The 26632-nt window shown below is 44.1% G+C and overlaps 1 protein-coding gene across 3 annotated transcripts in view; it reads left to right on the forward strand.

The window, feature by feature from the left end:
- DOCK8 (dedicator of cytokinesis 8) overlaps positions 1-26632 on the forward strand; it is a 201939-nt gene that overhangs the window by 147436 nt on the left and 27871 nt on the right. For all 3 annotated transcript variants that reach the window (XM_032308620.1, XM_032308621.1, XM_032308622.1), the window contains 12 exons: positions 1755-1910; positions 4090-4229; positions 9984-10153; positions 13855-14000; positions 16044-16226; positions 16599-16731; positions 17702-17789; positions 21261-21357; positions 22689-22823; positions 23847-23999; positions 25113-25271; positions 25976-26076. In XM_032308620.1, coding sequence (XP_032164511.1) covers positions 1755-1910; positions 4090-4229; positions 9984-10153; positions 13855-14000; positions 16044-16226; positions 16599-16731; positions 17702-17789; positions 21261-21357; positions 22689-22823; positions 23847-23999; positions 25113-25271; positions 25976-26076 — 1661 coding nt within the window. The remainder of the gene's footprint in view (positions 1-1754; positions 1911-4089; positions 4230-9983; positions 10154-13854; positions 14001-16043; positions 16227-16598; positions 16732-17701; positions 17790-21260; positions 21358-22688; positions 22824-23846; positions 24000-25112; positions 25272-25975; positions 26077-26632) is intronic.

The raw sequence follows: 26632 nt of genomic DNA on the forward strand, positions 1-26632 counted from the left end.
TTTATCATTTTGCGTACCATCACCCGAACATTCTGTCATGTTTTCTGCCATTCATAGACCATGTGACCATGGGTATGATCTCAGGCTTTTTAAAATAGTCTCTAACAATACACAAATCTAAGCTTTTCAGTTGCTTGAGGTCACCTTCAGCCTGCCACTAAGGGAACACCCATCCCTTGGGGAGTGCCACCATGGGTCCTGACCTTGGGGGAGGATGTTTCCAGAACTGTATCTTGTTCTCTTCTCAACATCACCAAAAATAATTTTGAAATTTCCATCTTTAATGAATAGGTTCCCTATTGAAGATAGCTATACTGTGACCTTCTTTCAAGGACAAATATCTTAGCTTTCACATTCTGACTGGTTTGACCCAGCAGCTCCTGGTGAGGGACCGTTTGGTGAGGGGCATGCGATCCAGTTCTGATCAGTTGAGTTTGCTGGTGGCTCCACTGGTCCAAAGTCAGCCAGCAAGACACACTGACAAAGAGCATAGGTTCTGGTAACTTTGTTGCACAAAAGCCACATTTTATTTTTTACGTAACATGTAACGGTATTCATTTGTTTCAAGTAAAAGTCTAACTACAGACTCACCTATCCTATAAGCAAAGTGACCCACAGTGCAACGGCTTCTTCTAAGATGGCTGAAATATGTTGCTCATTTCAATTATGTCATTTATAAAACCACTCTCAGAGTCCACGAAGAGGAGGCGTGTCCATTCACAAGGATGAGAAGCTTGGTTTCCCTTGCTGGGGCGCGAGGTTGCTGATGATGAACTGAGAGGCTCACGGTCCCACATGGCCCCCTTTTCCTTGCTTTGCCTTAAAAGAAGCTGCCTTCAGAGTCTGGGTCTTCAATTGTCACCTCCCCTGAGGGAAACAAATGTTCTCTTCCATTTTGTCACTGTTGTCAGCTTTCCGTGGCTTATTGCGTGGTTTGTTTTTGTTCTAATTTTTTTAATTGAAGTCAAATTAAGAGTAGAATCTTACCTTAGTTTCAGGTATGCAACATCGTGATCCAACAGTTCTATACATTGCGCAGTGCTCACGACGACAAGTGTGGTCCCCACTGTCACCGTACAGTGTTCCTACAGTGCGGTTGACTGTCCTCCCTATGCTGTACTTCTCATGGTTTCCTCGTTGAAGGAAAGACTCTCCCAGCTGTCTCTTGCTTTCTCTTCCACTTCCTCCCCTCTTAGTTTGGGGCAAACGCCAATCTTTTTGCTGGGACCACATACTTTCCTCAGTAAGGTGATGCCTTTACCTAGGGAACTGGTCTGAGAACTCCCCAATGGGGACTTTAATTAGCAACTACAAAAGAACAGTCATGATGTGAGAGTCACCCAGTCTTATTCCGTTAATTTTGTGTGGCCCCATGTGGGGTCAACTCCTTTCATTTAGCTCCTCGGATACAGTGACATTAATTGTGAAATTAATGACATTATGTGAGCCCGAAGACATACCTCCAGCTTCTTTGCTGCCCAGGTTGGCCACAGCACTGTAGATGTGACAAGGGTGGGCGTCGGGTCAAGGAGCCAGGCTAGAGTTGGGCTAGAGTTATTAAGGGGAACAGTGATGCGTGACCACTCGTTGGGCCTCCCCGGAATATAGAACTTTCCATCTGTTGCACTGTCCCATTCATTTTTATTAAATTGATTGTCCTAATCTGGAGAGATAGGAGATTTTTGTATCTGCCAGCTTGGACTCCGTTTGCCTTATAATAAACACTTCTTTCCTCTTTTCATTCTTCTTCCCAGCTGTCGGCCAAGCTCACCAACCTTCCGACGCTCATTTCCATGAGGCTGGAGTTTCTGAGAATTCTTTGCAGCCACGAGCACTACCTGAATCTGAACCTCTTCTTTATGAACGTCGATGCTGCTCCGGCGTCCCCCTGCCCCTCCATCTCCTCCCAGGTGATCAGCTCCAGAATTCCTCAAACTCTGATTTGATTAGTCGAGTCGTTTATTACTGTAAAGGTTGGTCTTATTGATTAAGAGGAAAATCAAGCTGTCCACGCTAGATCGGTTGATCCAGATGCACACAAAAACGGTACCCAGTGTTGTGCATCTAACTGACCCCTAACACGGTACGTGACTGGTTTCTTCCTAAGCTCAGGTGTCCTTGCTGAAGCCAGGAAGAGCACAGAATCCACACGCATGATGAAAATTTAGAAATTCATAGATAAGCCACGTAGCTTCCTCTCTCTGGCATTAATCATCTTTCCACATGAGGGGGACCATCTTCTTTGCTCACTTTCCTTTTTCTGCACCCCAGAACCATAAAATTCATGAAATTGCCTATTTCTTTATGTTTATTCCGAAATGATCTACTAGTGGTTTTTAACACTGGTATTATATCTTTGAGCTATTCTAGAACTTTCTGTTGGTACTGTTATAAAATGCCTTTGGGTGCAAGATGAGTCCATCTTGAATTATACTCCAGATTACTTAGTTCTTGAAGCACTAAAAAGATCTTGTCATAAATGAATCCGACAGTCTCTTTTATAGAGAATGTATTTCTAATGAGTCTTGTTCTTTAGCTGCCACACACACACACACAAATAACACTTGTATAATATTTAGAGACAAGGCTTTGACTGACGTGGGCGATCTTTTGTGGTAACAGTTTCTCACAGGTTAGGTTCAGCAGGGGCCTCAGATTCTAGAGGTATTATGCAAATACAGAATTCCAGAGTCAAATAAGTTTTGGAAACCCTGTTTTGTTAACCTGTGTTAACAGGTCTGTTTGCAGTAGACCACCCAAGAATCTCTAGCTTGTTAGTGTAAATTGTAAATACCCAAAGGGTGGAGGAGAAAAGTGTTTAATAAGCACTGATTCCCAAAGTGATTTTGCTATTGAAAACCTTTTTTATCCCCGCCCCCACAGATTTCTCAAGGGACTTGTGCTCTCTAGAAAAACTTTAAGGAAATGCTGTTTTATAACCCCATTCCATTTATAGGTGACAAATCAGTAGCTCAGGACAGCAAACAAGTTTTCTCCATGTTAGGGTCTATTTTTGTTGCATATTCCTTGAGACTAATACAAAGGTGAAGGTTTGTCTTACTAAATAAAAAAGAAAATGTAGCCATTTATGCCAAAGACAGGAGCTAGTTGTCAGCCACATGACCGTCTCCGTGTGCCTTGGGGAGGATCAGACTTACAGTGGCAATTCCAAATGGGCTAACTTTGCCCTGAGTCTTCCACCCCATTTCCCTTCTGACTACTCCAGGAAGTTAGCAACCCTGGGGCCCAGAGGGTGAGCTCCAGCCCCACCCAGCTGTAAAGGATTTCCAGAGACACTCTGACAGTTCCCCTGCCTGACTCCCCTGCTAGTCCCGGCAGCAGAATTTGGGCAGTGTGCGGAAGCCAGACTGAGAAGTGCCTCGGAGAAAACAGGGACCTCAAATCAAGGACTCAGTTTGCAGGAGAGGCATTCCCTGCTCAAAGCCACAGCATGGGACACAGTGCCTGTTTCCCTGGGTTTCCCGATCCACGGGCTACAAGGATATGATACGAGAGGAAGCTTTCATCTTTGCTTCTGATCTGGGGTGGGGAAGGGAGTAGGAGTCCTTTTGTGAGAGACCCTGGGAGCTCTGTTTTCATCTTTCCCAGCTGACAGTTCTCTGCCGGCAGGGATGGGAACACAAAGCGACCACCAGGGGTACAGCTCCCTCCTGGGGACTGTCTCTGGGAAGGGCTGATCGAGCCCCACTCCAGCCACCCAGGCTCCTGAAGTATGGGCCATTGTGATTTTAATTCCTGTTCCTGTTCCTTTTGGAACTGCTCTTTGCATTTCTTTTTTTTCCTTTTTTTTTTTTTAAACAAGCATCTTGGTTTGTTTATTTATTTATTTATTTAAAAGATTTTATTTATTTGACAGAGAGAGAGAGAAAAATCACAAGTAGGCAGAGAGGCAGGCAGAGAGAGAGAGGGGAGGAAGCAGGCTCCCTGTGGAGCAGAGAGTCCGACGTGGGGCTCGATCCCAGGACCCTGGGATCACGACCTGAGCCGAAGGCAGAGGCTTTAACCCACTGAGCCACCCAGGCGCCCCTATTTATTTATTTTTTAATTTAAATCCTTGCATTTTTGTAGAACTCGAGCTCCTGCTCCAGTTTCCAGGACCAGAAGATTGCCAGCATGTTCGATCTGACCCCGGAGTACCGCCAGCAACACTTCCTCACGGGTCTTCTCTTTACGGAACTGGCTGCTGCTCTGGATGCTGAAGGAGAAGGGTATGTTGCAGAGGTGTTAATTGCGATACAAAGCAAAAACAAAAACAAAAAAAAAAAATCAAAAACCAAAAAAAACCCCTGCAAAAACCAAAAGCTCTTTCCTAGATTTTGTAGTCCAACCTCTCTTACTTGGCAAAAATCCCTACCATTGACCAGCTCTGAGGAGTGGAAGCATCCATGTGCTGAGAAAAAGGTATTTATAGGAACGTGGAAAGGCATGAGGGACTGAGGGAAACCCTCATAAAATGGCTTTTTCCAGCCACTTGATCACTGAGTTTCTACTAAGCAGGCTTCCCAGGGATGCTTTGATTAGTGAACTTAGGAACAAAGCCGTTTATAAGACATGCCCCAGGTGATCTATGTACACAGACAGCAGCAAGGTGCCCCTTGGCTTCATGTTGACAAAGGAAGTGGCCGCTGTCTGGAAGGCAGTCACCCAGTGTCCAGATTAGGTTTCTTGCAGAGAGACTTTCCCAGGTTAAAAGAGATGTCCGAGGTCCAAGGCTTATAAATCCTTTCGCCTTTTGTAAGCCTGATTACCCATGGGCTCTGGCAGGATCTACTCTTGAAGTCAACGGACAGGGATGGAGATCGACCTCCCCTCCTTCTTTCCTTCTCTCCCTGTGCTCCCCGAGCCATAGGATTAGAAAACCCCCATCTGTCCAGTTGGACGGAAGGAGACAGTGCCTTCCAAATAGTATACATTCCATTCAACACTCACCAAATGCTTATAGTCTGGAGTATATCAGAGGTACATCAGTGCACAAAAGAGACAAAATTCCCTGCCCCAGTAGAACTCACCATTCAGGGACTCAGATCTAGAGATTGTTGGCATTGATAGATAATTCAAGCTCAGCCCTTTTGGTGTTCGGGTTAGGCACAAAGAATGGAACGAACTTGCCCATACATAGCAGAACCCACCCAGAGCCTTGGTCTCCTGAATCCTGAATCTCCTGTAACAAGGTATACCCTTACACACCCCACCACTGCTCTCCCTGGACAACCTCTACCTACGACTCCTCCGCTCTTCCTCGCTGTGCTAAAGAAGCTTCTGGAATAAATTATGCTCATTAGTGGCAGCATTGCTGTATGTTTTCAGATTTTCATCTAATGGGAAGTTTTCAAATTTTCTCTAAGCGCTTATAATTTAGAGAAGGAAACAATGATAGAAGAACCTTCCGTTTACGTTAACTGCAATCACAAAAGTACCCTAAGCACTTTGCCAGTGATGTTCACCAAGTGAATGTCTGTCTCTGCCTACCAGGAGGCCAGTGTGAGAAACGGAATTTTCTTCTCCCTAAAGTTTGCCTTTTTCCAGAAATTCAGGTCCCAAGTGCTTCCACAGAGAGCTTCCATCTCATCTTCTCTCAATCCTAACTACACTTCTCTCAGGTTTCTCAGTAGAACTTTTTACTGTATAACGAGCATGAATTTCCACAGCAACACAGAGTACCCTGACCCATAAGGCGTTGAGAATGAGGTTTGAGCACAAAGAAAATTGCCTTCGCGTACACAACGCGTGAGCGTGAGCATGCACGCACACACGTGCGCGCGCACACACACACACATTTTCCCTAATTGTCTTTGCTAGCACTGATCCACGTGGTATCGGAAAGTACTCTTTAGTGTTTAATTAGCGGAAGTTTCTAATTTCTGTTTCCCTTCTACTGAGATGTCGGGAAGCAGCCCTGACATCTATTTTGATTCGTCATAAAATTGTTACTATAATTTCACTAGCAACGGAGTAAGACTATATTCAGAGGACGTCATGTCATTTTCAGTAATTTAATTGTCACATTCTTCAGACACACACACACACACACACACACACACACACGGGACCTTTTCTGCCTCCCAGAGGGTAGCTAATTAAGAGTGTCTCTCCTTTGGCAACACAATAATTCCCGATTTCTGGGTTGTCAGTTACTCCCCTGGAAAGTCATTAGAAATAACTGTCACATACTTATTAGTGACTTTACCATGTGGGCGAAAGCCTCAGAAAAATCTCTTTGAACAATCCTTCCTCTTTATCAGTACTTCCTTTCGCTGCCAAAACAATGACTAGACTCAGCAACACCTAAAGGGCATCTGAAGGGCAAGGGCCAGTGAGACACGTCTCAGTGTCTGGACTTGTGCAAGAGCCCTAGCTTCAGTTTCTAAGAAGTCTCCCTAGAACCCCTCACCTGGGGCTGCCTACAAATGTCTACACGTCTTAAATCCCTAGTGTTTTTCAAGCATGCGGAAATCATCTAGCAGCTCTGAGTGAAGACTTAATTCCAATCCTTCACACACTCTTCCAGAAAATAGAAGAGAGAGATCACCTTCCAACTCCTTTCATGAAGCCGGTGTCTCCCTGATACCAAAATCAGACAAAAGACATCACGAGAAAACTGAACACCAAAATATGACTCTAGATACAAATATCCTCAACAAAATACTGGAACACTGAATTCAACAGCACATAAGAAGGGTTATACGCTGAAGCTAAGTAGGATTTATCTTAGGAATGCAAGATGCCAATGCAACACCGGGAAAATCAATTGATATGATACACTCAATGCATGGAATAAAAGTCGAAACCCATTCAGTCATCTCAAGAGATGAAGAAAAAGCATTTGACAAAATCTAATACCCTTCTTGAAAAAACACTCAACAAATCCTACCGAGGTAGAAGAGCACTTCTACAAGCCCAGAAAGGGCATCTATGAAAAACCCAAAGCTAACATTGTATTTATCAGTGAAAGGTTGATTGCTTTCCTTCTAAGACCAGGAACTAGATAAGATTATCCATTCTTACTACTTCTATTTTACTTGTCATTGTACTGGAAGCCTTACCCAGAGCAAGGAGGCAAGAATATGAAATAAAAGCACCCATGTTGGGAAGGAAGAAGTAAAACTATCTCTGTTCACAGATGACATGATTTGTTTTTAGAAAGTCCTGTGGAACCCACTAAAAACCTACTAAAGATAATAAATGTGTTCAGCAAGGTGGCAAGGTACAAGATCAATATGCAAAAATCAATTATATTTCCATATCCTTGTGGTGAACAATGTGGAATGAAATTTAGAAAACTCCATTTAGAATAGCATCAAAAAATAAGAAAGATCATAGGACTAAATTTTTAACAAAAGAAATATAAGATTTGTACACCAAAAACTATAAAACACTTCAGAAATAAAAAGATCGAAACAAGTGGAGACTCATGATGTATTCATGGGTCAGAAGACTTAATTCTGTTAAGTTGGTGATACTCCCCAAATTTATCTATAAGTTCAGTGCAACTCCTCTCAGAATTCAAGCTAGATTCTTTGCAGATACTGACAAGCTGACCCTAAGATTCATATGAAAATTCAAGGGAACCAATATAGCCAAAACAATCTTAAAAAAGAACACAATCGGAGGGCTCACATTTCCTGATTTCAAAATCTACTACAAAGCAATAGTAGTTCTGCCATAAAGATAGACCTATCGATCAATGCAACTGAATTAAGAGTCCAGAAATAAATCTTCACATTTATAGTCAATTGACTTTTGACAAGGGTGCCAACACAACTCAAGGGGGAGAGAGTAGTGTTTTCAACAGATGATGCTGATGTAATTGAGTATCCACATGGAAAAGAATGAAGTTGTGACCCTATCTCATACCATGTGCAGAACTTAACTCAAAATGATCAAAGACTTCAGTATAAGGATTGAAACTACAAAACACTTAGATGAAATCATAGGGATAATCTTCATTATCCGTATGAAGAGGGATCAGGCAATGGCTGCTTAGATCTGACACCAAAAATAGGCACAACGAAAGAAAAAGAAATAAGTAAGTTAGATTTCTTAAAAGGGGGAACTTCTGTGGTATATAGAACATCATCAAGAAAATGAAAAGATGATGCACAGAATAGGAGAAAATATCGGCAAATTGTAGACCTAATAAGGGATTTGTGTGCATTATATCATTTTTTTAAAGATTTATTTTTTTTATTTTAGAGAGAGCACACGTGCATGTGAAGGAAAGTGCAGAGGGAGTGGGAGAGAGAATCCCAAGCAGACTCCCCACTGAGTTCAGAGCCTGACAGGGGGCTTGATCTCGTGACCTAGGGGATCGTGACCTGAGCTGAAATTATGAGTCAAAGGCTTAGCTGACTAAGCCACCCAGGCTCCCTGCTCTTTATATAATTTTTAAATCTTACAACTCAATAACAAAAAGACAAGTAACTCAGTTCTTTAGAAGGCAAGGATCAGAATAGACATTTCTCCAAGAAGAGATGACCAATAAGCACCTGAGAAAAGTATTCAGCCACATTAACCATCAGGGAAATGCATATCAAAACCAGAGGAATACCCCTTCTCGCTTAGTTCCTTTAGGCAACTGTAACAAAAACAGCATAGGCTCGGGGGCTTCTAAACAACACAAATTTATTTCTCATAGTTCTGGAGGCTGGGGAGTCCAAGGTCAAGGCGCTGGCAGATTCAGTGTCTGATGAGAACCCACTTCCTAGTTCACAGATGGTCATCTTCTTGCTATATTCTCTCATGGCCGAAGGGCAAGGGAGATTTCTGGGGTCTTTCATAAGGGCACTAGTCCCATGAATGGGGCTCCACCCTCGTGACCTGATCCCCTCCCAACGGCCTTTCCTCCATCATCACGTTAGGATGGGAAGGACATACGAATTTTGGGAGGACACAGACAGTCCATAGCACCTTCATACCCACTAGGATGGCCATAATAAGAAGGTAAATACTAACTAGCATTGGCAGAGAGAAAACAGAAACTTGGGGAGGCTTGTAAAATGGTGTATTCACTGTTGAAAACAGTTTGGTGGTGGGGCGCCTGGGTGGCTCAATTGGTTAAGCTTAAGTTGGTTAAGCTCAGTTGGTTAAGTTGGTAAAACAAACCCTCAGTTTGTTTCCTATGGTTAAGCATCTGCCTTCGGCTCAGGTCATGATCAAAGTGTCCTGGGATCGAGCCTCTGGGCAGACTGTGCTCAGTGAGGAATCTGTCTCCCTCTTCCTCTGCCCTTCCCCCTGCTTGTGCCTTTCTCTCTCAAATAAATAAATAAAATCTTAAAAAAGAAAAGAAAACAGCTTAGTGGTTCCTCTAAAGGATAAATATAGTTTCCATAAAATCCTGTAATTCTACCCTGAGATATGAAGTAAACTTGATATCCGAGAGAAGTAAACTTATATCCATACAAAAACTTATACACAAATATTCACAGCAACATTAATAATTTATAATAGCCAAAAGTGGAAATAATCCAAACGTCCACCAGTTGATGAATGGGGTATTAAAATGTGATCTGGGGCTCCTTGATGACTCCGTGTGTTAGGCATCTGACTTTTGATTTTGGCTCAGATCATGATCTCACTGTTGTGAGATCGAGCCCCATGTCAGGCTCTGCGCTGGGCATGGAGCCTGCTTGGGAGTCTCTCTCGCCCTCTCCCTCTGCCCCTCTCCCCCACTTCACAGCCCACCCCTCTCTCTCAAAATGTGTTCTATCCACCCCATGGAATATTACTCAACAATGAAGAGGAATGAATTACCAGATGCTACAATATGGTGGACTTTGAAACATCAAGCCCATGAACAGAACTCAGACTGTCTCTTTCTGGATTGTAGACACTTCTTCCTCCTTTTCCTTGGTTTTCACATGTCACCCCAATGATCCAGGAGCGTTCTGATCCCTCCTTGTTGTTTAAGAGCGTTTTGGCCGATCTCCGTTCACCATAACCTCTAGCTTTCTGTGTTGTCTCAGGATCAGCAAAGTGCAAAGGAAAGCGGTCAGTGCCATCCACAGCCTTCTGAGCTCTCACGACCTGGACCCACGCTGCGTCAAACCAGAAGTGAAGGTCAAAATCGCTGCCCTCTACCTGCCTTTGGTTGGCATCATTTTGGATGCTTTGCCGCAACTCTATGACTTTACAGGTAATAATGCCTCAGTGTCCTTCAGGGACTGAATGAAGGGGCCCCTGCCAAGTGCCCCACTGGAATGAAGTTTCCGCTCTTAGTTCTAGTGCTGATGTGTTTGTGTGAGCAGTTTTCCACACCGGTGCTCTCAGAACTTTTCCACATGAGTCCCAATAAGTGTTGGGGGGTTTTGGGGGTCTGGGTTTTCTTTTCTTTTCTTTCTTTCTTTCTCTTTCTTTCTTCCTTTGTCTTTCTTTCTTTCTTTCTTTCTTTTTTTTGGTTCCAATAAGTTTACTCTTTGTTTATTTTGTAAAGAATCATAGTCATGTGTGGTGTTTCTTTTCAACATTTTAAAAATTTAAATTCAGCTAATTAACAGATAATGTATTACTGGTTTCAGAGGCACAGGTCTGTGATTCATCAGTGTTCTAGAATAACACCCAGTGCTCATTGCATCACGTGCCCTCCTTACTGTCCATCCCCAGTGACCTCATCCCCCCCATCCACCTCCCCTCCAGCGACCCTCACTTTGTTTCCTATGATTAAGAGTCTCTTACAGTTTTTCATTTAGAAATCATTTTTTCACTCATTCACCCATCTGCTGGTATATGATGAACTTTATAGACCATCCATCACAAAGGATGAAATACTAACAGAATTATTCCCTTGGGAGATCACCACTCTAAGGCATTGAAATAAGGTGTTCCCGGTCTTTTCTCTTAAGAATGGCTTAGGAAAGAAGCAGACTCAAGCGTCCTTAAACGATTGTTCCATATCATGGTGTCAGGGCACCTGGGAGGTTCAGTTGGTTAAGCATCCAACTCCTGATTTTGGCTCAGGTCAGGTCACGATCTCAGGGTCATGAAATTGAGCCCCGCATCGGGCTCTGTGCTGAGTGTGAAGCCTGCTTGGGATTCTCTCTCTCTCCTCTGCCTTTCCCAACTCTAACTGGAAAAAAAAAAAAAATCATGGTAATCGTGGTGTCTTCCGTATTAAGAAATTCTGCCATGGCAGAGGAATTTTGCCTTTGGTCTTAAAAGGCTGATTCTGGAGTTGGAAGTCAGTATCTCTCATTTTTCAGCAAGAGGAAAGGATACATTGTCTTAAAGGAGTTTGTGTACCTCCTGAGTTTATTTACATATTACAGTGTGGGTTAGGGAACAAAGACGGATCAGAAATGGGCAAGGGATGTATGAAAGCAGGCTTGGCCCAGCGGGTAAACATTCTCTGGTAGTGTAACATGGTGTAATGCTTCAGGTGTATAATATAACACTTTTTCACATGTCAGACTGAGCCCCGAATTGTCTTCAGGATTTAAGGATATAATCCAGAGCACAGCCAGTGACCTGCAGACCATTTCCAGAATTTTGCTGAAAGTTTCTAGAAAGTTCCATTCAAAGACCTATGACTCATTTGTTCCCAAAGCAGGAAACTGCTTTGGCACACATTCTCCTGTGTGTCCATGTTGATGAGAATTTCCCAAATTAGTCCCTTTGGATCAGAGCTTTTCAGCACTTGGTCCCCGAGCTTTTAAATCTCAGTGGTTTCTTGATGTATGGGTTCGACCTTTATAGTCATGATGTAGCTGACAAGTGGGAAATCAGTGGAAGTATTCTATTATTAGAGCTAATATAGCTTAACTATTACATATGGAATCCGTAGATTGATACACTAAGAAGGATATAGTTTTTTAAAAAGATAAGCTGAATTCAAACTCTAGCCCATTTATGGCTACATGTGACCTTTGAAAAATTCCTCAGCCTTTCAATGCCTTTTCTCAACCTTTCCTCAACTGTAAAAATATGGTAACAATGTCTACATCTTAGGATTGTGATAAGGATAAACCGAGAGACCATAAAACGCTATGAAAGCGTTTTATGTGGCAAATGTGTATGTCCTTCTGTCTGTCTTTTATAACCATGACCCTGTGGATATTTGGGGGAAGTAAGAATGCATCCTCAAATCTGATAATGTTATCAGGTCTTACATAAAGGCCACAAGCTATTCATTTTACCATTTGTTTAAGAACTTGGCCACCTTTAAACCCAAATAATAAACTATTATTTTAAAACACTGAGTTCTAAAAATATTTGAGTTCTGTTTTCAGAATTTTAGCAGAAGGATATACTGTTTGCAATCTAATTTTCCTGAAAAATCGAAGATCCAAATACTTACAATGTTGACAAGCATAACAAAATATGAGTTTTTAACAAATCAATGGGTTGCAAGTGTTTTTAATACACTTTTCTAAGAACTGCTTAAGCAAAAACTTTGTGTGTCATTGGTGGTCAAAAACCAGCCTTTTAAGTGGTGGGACCTTCTTTTGTTTGCAGACATCTAAACATCTAAACATAAGTATATCTATATTACATAGAGATAATAATTAACATTTCAGACATTTGGAATTTAATACATTATTGCCGAATTTGTGACCTTAGCTTGTTATTTTATAAGGAACAGATTAGTTCTGTAATTATGGGTTCCTTTCTATTTGGTCATTATTTAAAACGTATGAATAGAATAAAAAATGTTATATTACACACCTGAAGCATTACACCATGTTACACTATTACACTAACTGGAATTTCAATAAAAACTTAGAAAAAAATTGTAAAATATTATATTACAGGAAAGTGTTATGAAAGTTTTGAAAATTTTCATTTTTACAGTTTGAAAAATTAATTTCCAGCTGAATCTTTTGCTGAGCATTTTGTCTCTTTTATTTGCCTGCCTTTTCCTAGAGACGGTAGCAATTTAGCAGTACAATTAATAACAGGGATTTTTTAAAAAGATTTATTTACTTATTTTAGAGAGAAAAAGAGTGCACGTGTCGGGGGGAGGGTCAGAGAGAGAATCGCAAGCAGACTCCACACTGAGCAAGGAGCCTGATGAGCAGCACATCAGTCTCACAACCCTGAGATCATGATCTGAGCTGAAATCAGGGGTCAGACGCTTAATCAACAGAGCCACTCAGGCGCCCCACTTGACATCAGGTTTTTAATTACTGTGTAGACTTTAGTGACTAATAAATATCAGTCCCTCTGTGGGCCTTGGGTAGGAGACATAGGGAAATACTGATTTTTGGCTTCTCATCAGCAAAGATTTTTTAAAGACTTTTAAAGAGCAGCTTTAGGTTCACAGCAAAATTGAACAGAAAGTATCGAGACTTCCTGTATGCGCCCGCCCCTCAGCCCCCTGTGTACACAGCCTCCCCTGTTGTCAGCATCCACCCAAGTACCAAGTGGTAACATGGGTTACCACTGATGAACCAATAGAAATACATCATAATTACCCAAAGTCCATGATTACATTAGAGTTCGCTCTTGGGGTTGTAAATTCTGTGGGTTTGGACAAATATATAATGATATGTATCCATGATTATGATATCAACCAGACTCGTTTCTCTACCCTAAAATTCCTCTGTGCTCTCCCCGGTCATTCCTCTCTCCCCCAGGCCCTGGCAGTCACTGAAGCTTCCTCCATGCCTTTTCATGGCTTGATAGCTTATTTCTTTCTAGGGCTGAATAATACTCCATTGTCTGAACGTACTACGGCTTGTTTATCCATTCATCTGCTGAAGGATAGCTTGCTTGCTTCCATGTTTTGCCCATTAGAAATGTGCAGATTTTTATGTGGGCATAAATTTCCAGCCCTTGCCTAAATACCAAGAAGCACAATTGTTGGACAGTATGGTAAGGCCAATGATGTTTTCATTATAGCTGCAGATGCCCGTAGTGGAAAAAGTCGTGCCAATGGCTCTGATGAAGACCAAGAAGGAACCAGTGCAATTAACCAGAACGTGGCGCTGGCCATCGCCGGAAACAATTTTAATTCGAAGACAAGTGGAACCATACTTTCTTCCTTGGTATGTTGGTGCACCTTTCTCTGGTTTATTTTTTGTCCTGTGTCCCATCTTCCGATGGGCTTATTCTTATATTTACCTACTGGAACCCAGAGTTGAGCAGGTTATCCTGCCCCTTTGGTCAGTCCTGAAAGGCATCAGCGTGGAGCCTGGGGGTGAGAAGTGAAATGGCTCAGATGAGGCAGTGTAGTCCCAGATGGTTCCGGATGCAGCAGTAGGTCCACGAATCAAATCCAGGCAGTCTCAGCGGTGCCTGAGTTCAAGGTTCAGACACCAGAAAGAGGCGAACTTGGGCTATCTAGGGTCAGCACAAAGTGGTATTTATTCTATGTTTATCATTACACTGTGTTTGCCTCCAAAAAAATGATTGAAGGAGCCAGTTTCTTGGGGGTGAGTACTTCTTTGGCGAAAGACTTCAGCTTTTCTGGGTCCCCAGGGAGCCCAAACAGAGTTGGATAGCTCTAGGCTTTTGCACAGACTCTGGGCTTAAAGAGCACCATCTCCAGGAGCACAGGGTCTGATTTCCTTGAGGTGACAACTCTGTTCCTTGGGGAGCCTTGACTCCCTTTGGGAGATGGTGACGGTGCCTCCCCATCCAGCTTAATTTAACTTTGCGTCTCAGCACAGGGTGTACATCCACAGAGAACTCCCTCGGTTCTCTCCTGGGAAGGCAGCATCTAGACCTCAGTAGCTTCTCTGCTGGATGGCTTTCCTCTCTTCCCTCCAGCACTAAGCAAACCCCTGACGCCCACCAGGACACCCCCAGGAGGGCTGGAAGGCAAGGATGTAAGAAAGAGAAAAGACATTTGAGAGTTAGCCTCCCTCATCGTCCTGCTGTTGGGGAAAGGCTGTGTTTCATGACTTCCTTCACCTTAGTAATGTGCGTCTTACCCAAGTTAGTTGCCCCAGGGAGTCGGTGCCTTTTACATTATTATTTGGCTTGAAGGGGACATCCTCAGATGCCCAGAGTTCACAGCTAGAAGATCTTCCCTGGGAAGTTATCACTAAGGTTTTCTGTTTTTTTTTTTTTTAAAAAAAGATTTTATTTATTAATTTATTTGACAGAGAGATCACAAGTAGGCAGAGAGGCAGGCAGAGAGAGGGGGGAAGCAGGCTCCCCACTGAGCAGAGAGCCTGATGCGGGGCTCGATTCCAGGACCCTGGGATCATGACCTGAGCTGAAGGCAGAGGCTTTAACCCACTGAGCCACCACCCAGGCACCCCATCACTAAAGTTTTCATAGCTTCTTGTCACCATACTCAGGAAAACTCAGCTAATTTCAGAAGCTCTACCATTTGCATCCCAAACCAACATTTCTCACACATACTCACAAACAGGGGGTTTCACATTCCATTGGGTGTTGGTACACGGCCTTGTGAACCAAAGATGCGGTACAGTGGTCTTTGTCTTCATTGGATGAGTAACGAAAGCGCGCTCAGGACTCGAAATCGAACCCTTGGGACTGGGGTCTTCAAGCAAATAGCCTGAGCCCCCAGCCCCCAAACCCCAGGATAACATAAATTGTCCCGGAAGTCCCAGCATCGAGGACTGCACTAAATTAGGGATTTGATTTCTTTGCCGAGCACTTGGTGACCCTCGTATTATCCTCCGGACTCCGACAAAGAAGTTAATTCCTGCACAGTTAGGAGGTTTCTGGATCCTGGCCAGTCTTGTTTCCTTCCCTGAGTTCAGGCCTCCGGTGTCCAGCTGGAAATACTTGGAATCTTAGCAGTTAGGAAGCCTCCTTTTTATCATTGAGACTGGGGGGGCCCTGGTCAAGGCAGGACAGACCACCAGACCACGCTGCTCCGGAGTTGGAGGGAGCCCACGAGATGTGCCCCAAAGCCTGGCTCAGACACTGCCGAGCCCCTCAGCTCAGGGATTGCAGCTTCATAGCCCAGGAAAGGCCGGATTCCTAGAAACAGTTCCTCAGCCAGGAGCAAAGGGCAGTGCCTGTGTTCTAAGAGCGTAGCATCCCCGACGCCTCTGGGGTTCCTGTCACTCACCCCTCCCCCTGCATCCACCGCGCCCTCTGCCTCCCCGCAGCCCTACAAGCAGTACAACGTGCTGAACGCCGACACCACCCGCCACCTCATGGTCTGCTTCCTCTGGACCATGAAGAACGCCGACCAGAGCCTCATCAGGAAGTGGGTCGCCGACCTGCCGTCCATGCAGCTCAGTAGGATCCTGGATCTCCTCTTCATCTGTGTCTCGTGTTTCGAGTACAAGGTGAGCATGAGGTGGCTCAGCCTTACAGCAGCTCTTAGCTCCCATGTTCAGATCAATGTCGTTACTATGGTTCCCCTTGGCTTGGGGGACAATGGAGGCATCATCTATTGGTCTCCCTTTTGTACTAAAACCCATAACCTCTTTGCAGTCTAGATACGGCCATTTTTCAGGGAAAGGATCTCTGCCTTCTGCAGAGAGAACCCCATTCTCATTTGCAGGATTTGAGCCACGGGACCCCCTGCGCAGCCTCTCCATGGGGGCATGTGTCCAAACCAGAAGCCGTTCGCCGCAGAGTATGTTGTGTTTTGAGGATTCTCCCCACGGACAGAGATCTCACCACACTAAACATCCTTCTGCCTCTGTCCTGTCCAGGGAAAACAGAGTTCTGACAAAGTCAGTACCCAAGTCCTGCAGAAGTCAAGAGACGTCAAGGCCAGGCTGGAAGAGGCTTTGCTCCGTGGGGAAGGGGCCCGTGGGGAGATGATGCGGCGCTGCCGGGCTCCCGGTACGTTGGCCTTGCCCTTCCTTGCTTCTCGTCAGCGGGTTTTACACCCTTGGTGAAGGGAAACATCCTTAAATGCGAGCAGACCTACTCGCTTTCCTAAGATGTCAGGGTAATGAAGGCAAACCGGTGCCCAGATTCTGTGCCTGCTCTGTGCTTGCAAGGGAAGGCTGCTATCCGGAGGTCACAGGAACCCCGGAAATGTCCCCACATGCATCTTCTGTTTAAGACTTGTCCGTGGTACAGGTCACCTCCAAGGACATGAGTCACAGGATAGATGGAATATGGTCGCCCTCAAGGTCAAAGCCTCTCCCGGGGCGTTTGACTCATTTTTGTGAAGCATGGTCAAGACACTGGATAATACTGATTCCAAAATCGACTCCCCAGATCATTCAGGGTATTTCTAGAACATAACCGATCCCCCCCATCCCAGCCACAGGGGTGTCCGGGTGTTCCAGGCTCACCAGGAATGATCTCATCAAGGTTGAACTCGCTGCTGTATGGCAGAGAGAGGTGCTCAGGCATGCTCCGTCTTAGTCACCCTGCTCCAAGTTACACAGGGTGACAGCTCATTCCATGTCATGGGACACAGTGGCCAGGAACTTGGGAGAAGCTCAGCTCTTACAGTGCTGGGGAGGGGGCACCCTCCCCACACTCTCCTCTTCAGTAATTCACTGAGAACCCCAATTTCACTGGGACCCTCTGTTCAGGGCACGTATGCTCACCCCCTCTCCAGAAAGGCAAGGATTCTAAAATGGTAGGCTGTCCGTCAAAGTGCAGGCGGCCGGGTCCCAGGCAGCCCTGTCTCCTTGCCCCAGCACCACCACCCCCCCACCCAGCGTCCAGCACGGGCTCTAATTAGCCAGAGGCACAGTGCTGAGTCCTCTCTGCCCTAGCGGGGTTTCGGAACTTCTGGTTATCTTGGAGGGTTTCATGCTAATCACATTCCTCTCGTGCATTTCTTAACTCCTAGGGAATGACCGATTTCCAGGCCTCAATGAAAATTTGAGATGGAGGAAGGAGCAGACACATTGGCGGCAAGCTAATGAGAAACAAGATAAGTGCGTCACTCAGCAGCTTTGTGCTACTTTTACCTAAAATCTAAAACCCTTTTTCCCAGGCTACTTGTATTACCAAAACAACTGTATCCTTCCAAGGGTAAGGAAAGGAAACATCGTTACCTGTGTAAATTCGCTCTGTCCGGGCGCCCAGGAAGATCAAAGGTATAAGGTGCTATGATTCACAGCTCTGGAAGCTTGACCGCACTGCTAAGCAGTTAAAGAAAACGAGTGTTTAGCAAAGTCAGATAGCCTGACCGGAGCTGCTGGAAGGGACAGGACAGGGGACCCGAGACCACATAGTTCAAATTCATGGTGTGCAAAATGTGTAGTCACACATATTTACATCAGTATCGCTCAATATTTTAAAAATGGAAACATTCTAAATGCTCGAGAATAGGGAACTTTGTAGAGAAATATTAGGTTGGTATTAAAATTGCATGACATAGGACATGCTTATGGTGTAAGGTTGGAAGAATAGGACAGACACTTGATTTTGGAATAGAATCTTAAATCCTCAGCTGCTTAGGGTAAATACACTTTAAGACTGGCAGGAAATTTACCAAAATATTAACAGCGGTTTTCCTTGGGTCCTTCTCTTTGGACATTAAGGTTATCGATGTTTTCTTCTTTATACTTTGCTGTATCTCCTACAATGGGTGTGTGTATGATTCTCTCTCTATACACACTCATACACTATATATAACATAGACATAAGATAGTGTATGCTATTATCAGCAAAAAAATATAAAAAAATGAAAGAAATCCTGCTGCTTGGATTGCAATGTCTGAGATAAACATGTGTAAGAATTTGAATATGTAAGACGTGCCACTAAGTATGTTGAAGAGAGCTCACCTGTGCTGTTCCTCTTTGCAGCAGGTATGAATCTCAGGGTTCACTGAGCAGAACATTACATGGTTCAAGGCCCCGCCCCACACACTGGACACACAAAGAACCACTTAGGGGGTGGGCTGTTTACTTGCTGAGATTAGGAGAGGAGCCGGGTCCTGTTTGACCCGGGCTGCATAAACTGAGGTTTGGGGAAACTTTTCCCTTTTGCTTGCAGAAATAACACCACACAGGGGCGCCTGGGTGGCTCAGTGGGTTAAAGCCTCTGCCTTCAGCTCAGGTCATGATCCCAGGGTCCTTGGATCAGGCTCTCTGCTCCTCAGGGAGCCTGCTTCCTCTTCTCTCTCTCTCTCTGCCTGCCTCTCTGCCTACTTGTGATCTCTGTCTGTCAAATAAAGAAAATTTTTAAAAAATCTTAAAAAAGAAAGAAAGAACACCACACTGAGTCTTTCTGTGTAGTACTTCCCAGCACTCCCCAGTCCGGCTGATGTGGGTTTTGGGTTTTGTTTGTTTGTTTGTTTTTGTTTTCTTTTCTTTTTCGAGAGAAACCATAGTGAGAGTTAGCTATTTGAAAAACTTTTCGTAGTTATAATAGTGGGGTCTTTTACCTTTTTTCTTTCAGATCATTTTTTAATTATTTTGGGTCTGTTTCTTCTAGAGCAGTCATTTTCAACAGGACTATAGGTTAGAATCAACCAGGAGAGATTTTAAAGCTGCCCGGGTCCAGATGGACCCCAGAACAATGTATTCAGAACCTCCCACAGTAGGACCCAGAAGTCAGTGTTCGGTAAAACTCTCTAGGTGATTCTGCTGTCCAGTCCAATTTTAGAACCAGCATCTTAAAGGACTGGGTGGTAGGCATTCTAAAAACTAGATAAGTGGCAATGAGAGTTGCAAGAAAATACAAATGTGCTTAATACCACTGAACAGTACACTTTAAAATGGTTCAGATGGGAAATTTTATGTTATGTGTATTTTACCACAATTGAAAAACTTTGACAACAAAAATGAAAACCAGATCTAGGTCTGCTTTGTCCCATAGAGTAGCCTCATTAGTGCTACAAGTAAAACATACAGGCAAGATTTTGATGATTTAGCACCAGTGAAGGAATGGAAAAGGTCTCATTAGTAATTTTCATAGTGATTACACATGGACAATTCTTTTTCTGTATTGGGTCAAAAAAAATTTTTCTGTTACTTTCACATGGTTTTGTGGGTTTTTTTTGCTTTCTTTGGTGTGGCTTCGGCAAAATGGAGAATGACATGTGTTTTCTTCATTACATTTCTGTCGCATCGCCCTGCTCAAAACCTAAATCTACCAGTACATTTTTTAAAAATAGCTTCTATATTTCACTTTTTTATGCAAATATTATCACTTGCAGAATGAAATACAGTGTAGAGCCCCTTGGGACCCAAGACCCTGTCCTAAGCTTAAAAATTTTAAAGATGTTATTTGTGTATTTGTCAGAGAAAGAGAGCACAAGCAGGCGGACAGGGAGAAGCAGGCTCCCCACCAAGCAGGGAGCCTGATGTGGGACTCGATCCCAGGACCCCGAAATCATGCCCTGAGCCAAAGGCAGACACGCAACCGACTGAGCCCCTAAGGCGCCCTGGCTTGAAAACATTTAAAACACAAGGAAATATTTATTCTGAGCCCTCAGCAGGGAATAAGCAGTGGCAGAGCTCCCACAGTTGGGTGAAGGGGACTCAGGAACAACAAGGTGCTGGTCCTGGTCAAGACTTGTGGGCTCACACATCCTGACGCCCCAACCCCTGGGGTGACATTTTAGCCTCTGGGGCATCTTGGGGAAATGACATCTTCACACTTCCCTTTTCTGGCCACTAAATTTAGATGTTACAAGCATCACTTAGATTTTATAGGAATCATTGAATAGTGCCTGAAATGTTCTGGTTCCTCAAGACGGAAACCTCGAGGAAAAGCAGCGCCAGGCAATTTCCTGTTCCCTACCGTTCCCTCGTGGGTGGTAACACCCACCAGGATGTCAGATGAACCTGTTGTCCTGCAGGAGTACCACCTTGCTGCCCACTGGGGGAAAAAAGTCTAGACAAAAGGTCTACACTTGACCAAGCAACCCCCCAAGGTGGTCTTTGGGACATCAAGAGCCTAACTCTTGCCTGCCCCAGTTCAGAAGCACCAGCTTTCCTCATCCAGCACCGTTGCTATCTGCGGAGCTCAGATCACACCCTGCCCCACTCCCTCTGGCCTGTGCCACAGGCTTCCCTTGACTCCGATCTAGAGCTGGTTCTCATGCAGGAAACCCAGGAATGGCCCAAGGCTTCACCAGCATTGGATTGACTCACCTGGTGGCTAGTAGCCACCAGTAATTGCTTTTCTCCCCATTTTGCTGTTTCTCTGTCATCATTATTCATAGTAGTAGGGCTGCAGATAATCTGGAGACTTGACCTAAAAAATGGTTTTCACCAGGCAGTGGTCGCAGAAAGCGCCCTGCACTCTCTGGTGCCCTGTGGCCACCTCCTTTGTTTTCATTTCACGATGGGCTATTCAGAATATTTCTTTACGCCTTGGTGCACAGATTGCCATCACTGGAACTCAGCCGGCTTTGATAGGCTCTTCAATTTGACCTTTTTTTTTTTTTCCTTAGAACAAAGGCAGAGTTAGATCAAGAAGCCCTGATCAGTGGCAATCTGGCTACAGAGGCAAACTTAATCATCCTGGATATGCAGGAGAACATTATCCAGGTGAGGACAACACACACCTGATCTGTTCGACATGTTTACTGGAATTTAATAAGGAACTCTTTATAGGTAACTGGGAGAGAAATGTGATCCCCAAATGCCTTTTTTTTTTTTAACCATTTACAGTACTGTTCACCTTACAAATTCCAGAGATAATCAATGGTCTTCTGGCTTCTTTGACTCGCTGCTCCCTTGGGTATTGACAAGGTGATCCTATACTTAAATATGCCAAGTGTGTACCAAGCGTATAATACAGATGGGGGCTTGTAGCTGATGATCTAGAATAGGGATGAGAGCTAAGGTGGTTTGGGACAACCCCAGTTGAATTAAGGTTGACATCTCGTATGGGAGCTAAGATTATGACTGGACCAGGTGGCAGAGGTGCTGGGTCTGAATAATGAGGTCTACTTTGGACCCCAACTGGGGAAGGAAAATCACTTGTACCATGAATTTGCCATCCCCACTGCAGAAAAGCATAGTGTCACTGTAAACGTTGCAGTAAGACAATTTTATCTGCTAAGTGAGTGTTTCCAAAAATTCCCAAGAAGTCTAGGGGATAATGGGGTATTGGTGAACTTGAGAAATGAGTCCCACCATGTTTCTAGTGAGAAATCATTTATTCGGGTGGATCCAGTGATGCTTTTGGGAACTAGAAAAAGAAATATTGTTGAAACCCAGGGAAACCTTAGTTATCCTACTTTTAAGTAGTCTAAAATCAAAGTAATTGTTACAGAAACAGAAAGACAAAAAGTATGTGATGTCTTTGATATCTTAAACACTTGGCCTCATATTGATAATATCTCTATCCATCAGTGCTCTGATTGCTATACACTTACCAGTGCTCACAGTGATTTTTTTTTTCCTCCAAAGAAATGGCACTTACCTTTCATTACCTTCAGTGGGATTAGTCTCACTGTTCTATTTGGAAACACTGCTGCCATCAAGCAGCCCCTTTTGTCCTGGGAAGCCCACAGTTGTGCTTTGAAGCCCACAAGGAAAGCTGTGCCTTCTATGTAAAGGAAGAACATTCCAAGAGCTATTGTCTGGGATGGGGAGGGGGAGGTGTTCCTCATAACTTAGTGTAGCAGCCCGGAACTGGGCATAAATCCCAAATCATTGGGGAGTTTTAGAGTAAAGTCATTTGGATATAGGTCTTCAGCTGTCATGGTAATGGATGATGTGTGTGGTGGCCAAACCCTGAAGACCTTAGACTAAGAGAGATGGGTTGTCAGCATCGCTGTGCTAATTGTCAAGAGGGCTGACTTGTGTCTTCACCCCTCCGCTCCCTGGCATGGCACAGGGATTCAGTGATGCTGTTCTTCTGTTTCCCCCAGGCAAGCTCGGCTCTGGACTGTAAAGACAGCCTGTTGGGAGGTGTTCTCAGGGTGCTGGTGAATTCTCTGAGCTGCGATCAGAGCACCACCTACCTGACTCACTGCTTTGCGACACTCCGGGCTCTCATTGCCAAGGTAAACACGGGATGCTTGTTTTCTTATTCCTAATTAAGAGCTGAGAGTTTCACCTGGTTTCACACATTCTCCTCTCAGGGGTCCCCAAACCCACACAGCATGGTATTAAGTGACATCAAGGTAAAGGTTTTAAGCCTCTCTAAGAATAAAGCGAATGCCCTGATTTTTTGAGAAGTCACCAGGAGAGAGTCGGTGGGTCTCCCGCTTAAAATGTGGGCAGAACTATAGGCATTTGACATGGGCACTCAGTGGAGACAGGAGAGCAAATGCAACCTCACACCCTTACCTTTCACCCTTTCCAGTACCGCATCTGGGTGAGATTAGTCCTAAACGCGGACGCCCATCAGTAAGTCTTCCAGAGTGTCTTGTCATAAAATGAGAGAAGATTTAGAAGTAAATTTTTCATGGCCTGAAGAATATAGATTTTCCTGACATCAAGTGGTCTAAGTTTACTTTCTCCCCCTGGATTGGAAAACTCCCAGTTGGTACCTGCTTAATGGGATCTTTTACATTTTGTTTTAAGTTTATTTATTTATTTAAGTGATCTCTACTCTCAGCAGGGGCTCAAACTTATGACCCCGAGATTAAGAGTAGCATGCTTTTCCAACTGAGCCAGCCAGGAACCCTGGAATCAGTTACATTTAGAAAGTACCATTCTTCTGCTCTCCCTTCTCAGGTTGATTTTCTCTTTCTTAGTCACCAGTCCTTTCCCGGGGGCTCAGGAAATGTAGGTCATTCCTGTACAGAGATGACTTTGCTGGTACATGTAGCCTGGATAACATTGCGGTGAATTACACCTATGCCCTGATCTTAGTTGTGTGGTTCATAATTAAATCTTAGGTGGACTCTGTGGCTTGCATTCTTCTTCAGACTCAAGGAGCTCATTTTCTTTATGGAGCAATGCATGAATTCTTCTAGCCTCTCTGCTTGTCCCGGCAGACATTGCCTATTTCAGCAGGCATCCAGCCCAGACAAAATATTAAGGGACCAAGGGCTGCCTCATGGCCTCTGTGTCTCTCCTAGTTCGGGGATTTGCTGTTTGAGGAGGAGGTGGAACAGTGTGCGGACCTGTGCCAGCGAGTCTTACACCACTGCAGCAGCAGCATGGATGTCACCCGGAGCCAAGCCTGTGCCACCCTCTACCTGCTCATGAGGTTCAGCTTTGGAGCCACCAGTGTAAGAACTCCCACCAGTGGGCGGGGGTGGGGGGACCCAGAATCAGTGCAAGTGGCCCAAAGTCATTGCAAACATTGGTTGAGAGAAAGTTTGTGGGATCACCATTTCCTTCTGTTGCATGTGACGGGGAGACCGTTGACGATGTAGATGGATAGCAGCTTTTGAGTTTGCAACCAGAAGTGAAGATGGAGACTGGTGAAGGCAGTGGTTTCCATCTGTGTGTTTCAAGGATGGCCGAGTGAATATAGGTAGATTAAAAGTTGTCCTCTGTGGGGAAAAATACACCAGGCAGGCTAAGAATTCAGCAGCGTTTGTCTTGTTTCCAAAATCTGATTGCATGGGACCAGTGTGACCTGTGGGTGAGAATTTGAATGTCCAGCGTCATCTGCCCCTGAGTTTTAACTGAAGCTTTGCAGCCTTTGGATTTATGCTTTATTGCAGAAGCATTAACCTTTGCTTTAGTTTTTCTAGATCTTAGTTTATTTAGATTTATCTAGATTTTAGTTTATCTAGATTATTTACATTTGTGGTCATATTGATGAGTACCCCCAAGAGATCTTAAAAGATAAATTGGCCCATGGAAAAAAGATAGGATCCTCATCATGTGTGAGACATAATTATTGAAAATATTTAGGACATTTTCTTGGGGCCTGCAGGATAACCATATTTTTCCATAGGGCTAGAAGGGAAGGAGAAACAGAAACTCACTGCCTGTCCAGGGTCCAGAATCTCAGAAAATGTGGCCATGGAGATACTGTTCCTTTTTCCGGTTTAAGTCATGTCCCAAGAAGAGGAATCTTGGTACAAAAGGATCCATTTTTGAGACCCAACTTTGTAGCAACCTCCTAGCCTTGCAGCATAGAGGCCATCCAGTCCTCCATGAAAATTTAAAGGCCGCTGACGGATTTATGTCAGAGCAATATCCATTTAAACCATTTAAACAATGATATGAATCTCGTGCAAAGCAGAGCTCACATTTCATTGAGAGAAAAGGAAGCGGTGGAGACGGAGCAAAAAGAAACGTTGGGGAGTCCTGGGTGTCTGGCACGCCTGCCTTCCCTTATCTGCAGGCCAAGTGCCTCTTATTGGTTCCTTCTTCTCTTCCTGACGCAGAACTTTGCAAGAGTAAAGATGCAGGTAACCATGTCTCTGGCATCTTTGGTGGGCAAAGCACCAGACTTTAATGAGGAGTACCTGAGAAGATCCTTGAGGACGATCTTGGCCTATGCAGAAGAGGACACAGCCATGCAGGCCACTCCTTTCCCGACCCAGGTAAGCTGAAGAGCGCGCCTTACCTCACACACAGGTTCGAGATCAGCCATATAAACTTGAGTGTGTGTGTGTGTGTGTGTATACTGTGAATTTATGTAACACATATAATATGTAATTATGTAACAGGTTATACATAAAATACATAAATATTATGTATACACATGTATTTAATATATAGCACACTCTTGTATTTAATATATAGCACACTATATTATAAACCATATATATTATATCATATGTATTACTGTATCATATATTATCATATATTATTGTATTGTATTATATTACATGCACACATACACACACACATACACACACATACATAGTGTAAGCAGAAGTCCTAAGCTGCCTCCTATTGGTGTAAAGACCCCTGATGTTCCAGAGTACAGCTGCTAGAGGCTCTTTTAGGTGGCAAATAACCGAAACTAGCTCAAGTTACTTTAAACAAAAAGAGGGAAGATAGTATAAGGATTCAGGGCTAAATCATGGATCCCAAGGGCCAACTCACGTCTGGGCCTCTGAAGCACAGGGACCTGCAAAAGTGAAGGCCACGGACGGCCCCTCCCGGCTCCCCTCCACCTGCGAGTTCTGCTCCCACCAAGAAGCGTGCCCGTGGCTGGCCGGTGCCCTTCCAACACAGCTCCAGCCTGTCACCGTGGATGACAAAACCAGGATTGATTAGAGCCGCTCGCTTTTTTTGGCAGGTGGAGGAACTTCTGTGCAATTTGAACAGCATCTTATACGACACAGTGAAAATGAGGGAGTTCCAGGAAGATCCCGAGATGCTGATGGATCTCATGTACAGGTACACTTTTCTGACCAAATCAAGGCCGTCAGCTGAGGGCCTAGGGTTTGTCACTTGGAGGTCTTGTTAGTGTGATTATTATAGGTCATGTGGGTACAGTGATTTGGATGACATCCAAAAGCATAAAGAGAAGTTAGTAGAAAGTAATCATTCACAGTGGGTTGATTCATGTAATCCCTTTTAGAAATATCCCGCTGGGGTGCCTGGGTGGCTCAGTTGGTTAAGCAACTGCCTTTGGCTCAGGTCATGATCCTGGAGTCCCAGGATCGAGTCCTGCATTGGGCTCCCTGCTTGGCAGGAAGTCTGCTTCTCCCTCTGACCCTCCCCCTTCTCATGGTCACTCTCTCTCATTCTCTCTCTCTCTCTCAAATAAATAAATAAAATCTTAAAAAATTATAATTTTAGAAATATCCCCCTAATTTCAACTGAGGTATCTTTTACAATACTATCCTCTGCTTATTGTAGAATAAGAGAAAAGAACTATCTGTTATCATATGAATTATTTCCTTTATTTTTTCCAGTTATATTCAAATATACATGTACCCTTTAAGTAGAA

The sequence above is a fragment of the Mustela erminea genome, chromosome 12, assembly GCF_009829155.1.
Source record: "Mustela erminea isolate mMusErm1 chromosome 12, mMusErm1.Pri, whole genome shotgun sequence".
NCBI classification, from domain to species: domain Eukaryota; kingdom Metazoa; phylum Chordata; class Mammalia; order Carnivora; family Mustelidae; genus Mustela; species Mustela erminea.